Source organism: Saccoglossus kowalevskii, unplaced genomic scaffold, assembly GCF_978046115.1.
Source record: "Saccoglossus kowalevskii unplaced genomic scaffold, keSacKowa6.1 SCAFFOLD_151, whole genome shotgun sequence".
Lineage (NCBI taxonomy): Eukaryota > Metazoa > Hemichordata > Enteropneusta > Harrimaniidae > Saccoglossus > Saccoglossus kowalevskii.
The window spans coordinates 63,365-67,340 of NW_028188659.1; the positions used below are offsets into that span (position 1 = coordinate 63,365).

General features: G+C 37.0%; 1 protein-coding gene across 1 annotated transcript; it reads right to left on the reverse strand.

Annotated features, from left to right (window-relative positions):
* Window positions 1-2,732, reverse strand: LOC102801697 (papilin-like; the record flags this gene model as incomplete). The annotated part of the gene is made up of 8 exons (XM_085496334.1): window positions 1-71; window positions 282-434; window positions 572-618; window positions 1,026-1,095; window positions 1,833-1,988; window positions 2,109-2,267; window positions 2,391-2,558; window positions 2,714-2,732. Coding segments are annotated over 8 exons (843 nt in total), but the record flags the coding sequence as incomplete, so codon positions are not given.
* Between the last annotated feature and the right edge of the window lie 1,244 nt (window positions 2,733-3,976).

Sequence of the window (3,976 nt, forward strand, 5' to 3'; positions counted from 1 at the left end):
TTACCATATTTCACAGTTTTCGACATGCGTTTCAAATGGATTGTAGTAAGTACAGTTCTTTTCACAGTAACCTAAGAACGGTTGTAAAGAGTTTTATAATGGCGATTGTCGAATACTGTCGTGCAGCATTCAATCAAATCACCACATATTACAAACGTCATAGCACCGGGCATGTAAATATCATTATACTAGTACAGTGTATATTGTTAACACACAAATATGATGTGATATATATTTCTTAATTATACCCGAAGCATTTCCAAATTTAAACGCTGAAATACCTTCAATATAATGTCCACCCAGGCATGAAGGAGGCGGGCAGTTTTTAATGTCCGAACAGCAAAGGTAATCCTGATCAGGATTTGCAATACACTCATCGCACGATACCCAGCACACTTCCGGTACAAAATCGATTGGACAAGGACATGGTCCACCTGTGAAAACAATCATTGTCACACATTGCAACACACAAAAAACAATTACAGTCGAGCAATTCGAACTTACTATTGTATTAATTTTGAAATTGAAATGTCTGTGTATGCACGACATTTTAAACGTAACATGTACTCACCGCATGCCAGGTCAGGTCGACAAATCCAATCCCCTTCTCTACAAACGCTGATAGAAAGTATACAAATGTTTTGTTCAAGAATATTTAAATCTAGTCTACGATTGTAAGTTTCGTATTAGTTAAATCTAATAAGTCTAATGGAACTTAAAGGGCGGTAGTCGTCACGCCAGGCATGCACGAGACATATGGGTCTCATATAAACAAAGATGGCAACTTGGCAGATCAACGAGTACAAACTGAGACGTTACCAAGAATTAATTAGGTATTTTTAGGTGATTGGAATGTATCAAAGGAGGCAAGTCGCGCTCAGGTTAAACCTCGTACTCATGATTTTCATTAGAAGAGCGCATTGGATTGTGGGAAAATAAATATTTATCAACACAAATATCGCACATGAGCTGCGCTACGACTGCCGCGCTTTAACCGAAGATAATCAGAAAAAACAATCTCTTACCATGTTTCACAATCTTCGTTTACTACATCTCCTGGCGAGTAATACTCGCAGTCCAACTCACAAAATCCTTCTGTGAAAATTAAAAAAAATTGTGAGTGTCTATAATTATTATCTCTTTGAAGCGCAAGGGTCAACATGTGTCACCATTCGCAATTTCTTTAAATTTTCAAATATTTTTTAAGTCCATTTGAGCCAAAATTAGAAATAAATAAAAAATAAATATACATGGGCAAAATATTGTACTGAGGTGGTGGGAAATGTGGTCCAAAGATTCTGGCAATCGAGATGTTTGATTAGGTCAGAAACAGCCATACACGCTCATGTACAGGTTGTGTGAGAGAATAATTTTGGAGGCGAATATACGGGTTCTCTGGGGGGGGGGAATAATAGCATACATTGTAATAAATTATCCCCGAGCACGGCGTTGCAATTCCGTGGATATGGTATATCCACTATATTACGTTGTATGGTGATATTCTCTTGAGTGTGTAGTAGATTTCATATATTACACATATTGCGTACGCGTAGTATGTTATTCGCGGGCATTTTCTCGATCAATTCGCATATAAATTTACCATTTTAGGCAATTATAATTACTACAACGGGCTGATCGGTACCTGTACCTCGATTTCTATTTCTATGGTATTATAGTCAATTTAGTTCTGGGACATAAACTTAAGCCATCCAGATCCAGGCATATAAGACGTGACTAAAGCCAATAAAAGGACAGGTTTCGACTAAGCACAGAAAAGCGAAGGTCAGCTGATATTCTCTAAGCTGTTGTATCTATACTATAATTTCAATTACCTGGCGTGTATACTCCTCCAAGACATGCTGGTGCCGGGCAGCTACCGTCGTCGCAACAAATATAGTTTGGCGTCGTTGATGCATGTTCATCACAAACGTCACAATTCAACCAACACATTTGCCCCAGAAATCCTTCAGGACACGGGCATGGTCCATCTTTTTTTGGAAAAAGATATAATAATGATATTCACGTGATACTAATCACATGCAGTGATGTGTGTTAATATTCTTGTAATATCTATGCCATTACGAGTACACAGATGACATGTTGCTCACCGCAATGTCGTCTACACGCTTCTTCAGTTTCAAAATTATTGTTGTTTCCTTCACATCCTCCGTATATGAACTCTATACACTCATTTATTTCACAGTCGAAGTACCATCTGGAAATGGAACCTTTACACGTACCAGGATCAACAGGTAAACAGCAGTCACCTATAATTTTAAAATATTATCATATATCTGTAATTAATTATTACTGAAATGAATTCTATCATTTTGTTAGGAATCCGTATTTATAAACTGGGATACTGTAAATTCCATTTGCACATTGCTTACCTCCGCATTCTTTTTCGCAATCTGCTCTAGTATGAAAATTGTTATCATTCCCCTGACATCCACCGTAAATAAATTCTTTGCACTTGTTATCCCTGCAATCGTGATACCATCGTGGCAAATATGCTTCACACGGTCCAGATTCAGGTTCAAGACAGCATGGGTATTTATCTGTACAATTAGATACCGAGCTATTACTATTTCTGCAATACCTCTGTTAATGACATTGTGAACATATTGCGAGAGATCGAATCGTACAATTTGCACAAAAATATGTTAGTTCAGTATATATGGCCATAATACATTTTTTACGAGCATGACCCTACCTGGACAACATGCACCGTATTCAAAATTAAGCACACAGGAATATCCAGTCGGACATTCTGTAAATGCGCAATTGTACGGGTATCCAGTTTCAGCTAACAAGGGCTTCTCGCAAGGAACCCAGTCTGTTGGTAAAAAAAACAGAGTGTATTATACAATAGTAGTCAAATATTACTACGATCTGATCTAAAACAGTATAACGATTTCCTGTCAAACTGATGTCACAAAATACTGGGTTTTTTGGTATTGTCGAAAAGTACAATAAACTGGCACAAAGAAAAATATAAACTCGTAGCTGTTGACATAGAAAGTAAAGCAAGTACATAACACGGATTACATGGCAGGGTAAATTATAATTAATTCAAAGTAGACATTTTAATACTACTGTTGGACTAATGTTTGTATCATAAATGTAGCACCTAACGATATTCACAGAAATTGCTGGTGAGTTTCAACATCAGACGATCAAGTGAAATCAACGTTCATATTATAATGTTTAACTTAAATCCTACCACCGTTACAGCATATCCTATCAATGCATGTGAAGCCATATACATGCAAGCAATCTGCATCTGTCAAACACGTGACTACATTACCCACATCGTCCGTTTGTGGGGTAACACAAGCTATAACAAAAAAATCAAACGAGAGAATAGTTACGTTATACATTTCCCGGTGAAGATGCGCCAGTACTGTTTATGTAAATTACCGTTTGCGCATGCAATGGACACGAAAATAACATTATTGTGACGTAAGCCATAACAGAATGTTTCTTACTGCAAGATGGGTCTGTGGTACAGGGGTCCCATTCGGCGTTTGTGCATTGACTACACGAAATAAACAATGTACATTAGACAACACAAATTACCTACGTAAATATAAATGAATTGCCAATCGATTTATATACAAGGTATTTCTAAAGTATATACCATTCTGTGCATAGTGGTACTGTTATAGTATCTCCTGGCATAAAGTATTCACAATCATATCTACAGTAACCTATAAAAACAATAGAAAACCACAATAATGAGCGCACATGTAGTACATATTGTAATATATTATACATGGATTAACACTTCCGGTCATTTGTTGAATCAAACACAGGTGCTACAGATTTAACACATTTGCACTTGTATGTCGCATATACTGCATGTTACCATAGTAAAAAATAACGTGAACATAACCCACCAACAGTATTAATGAATCCAACGCAGCCTCCTGGACACGCTTTCTCATCAATGCAACAAATGTCGTATGGCGGATGG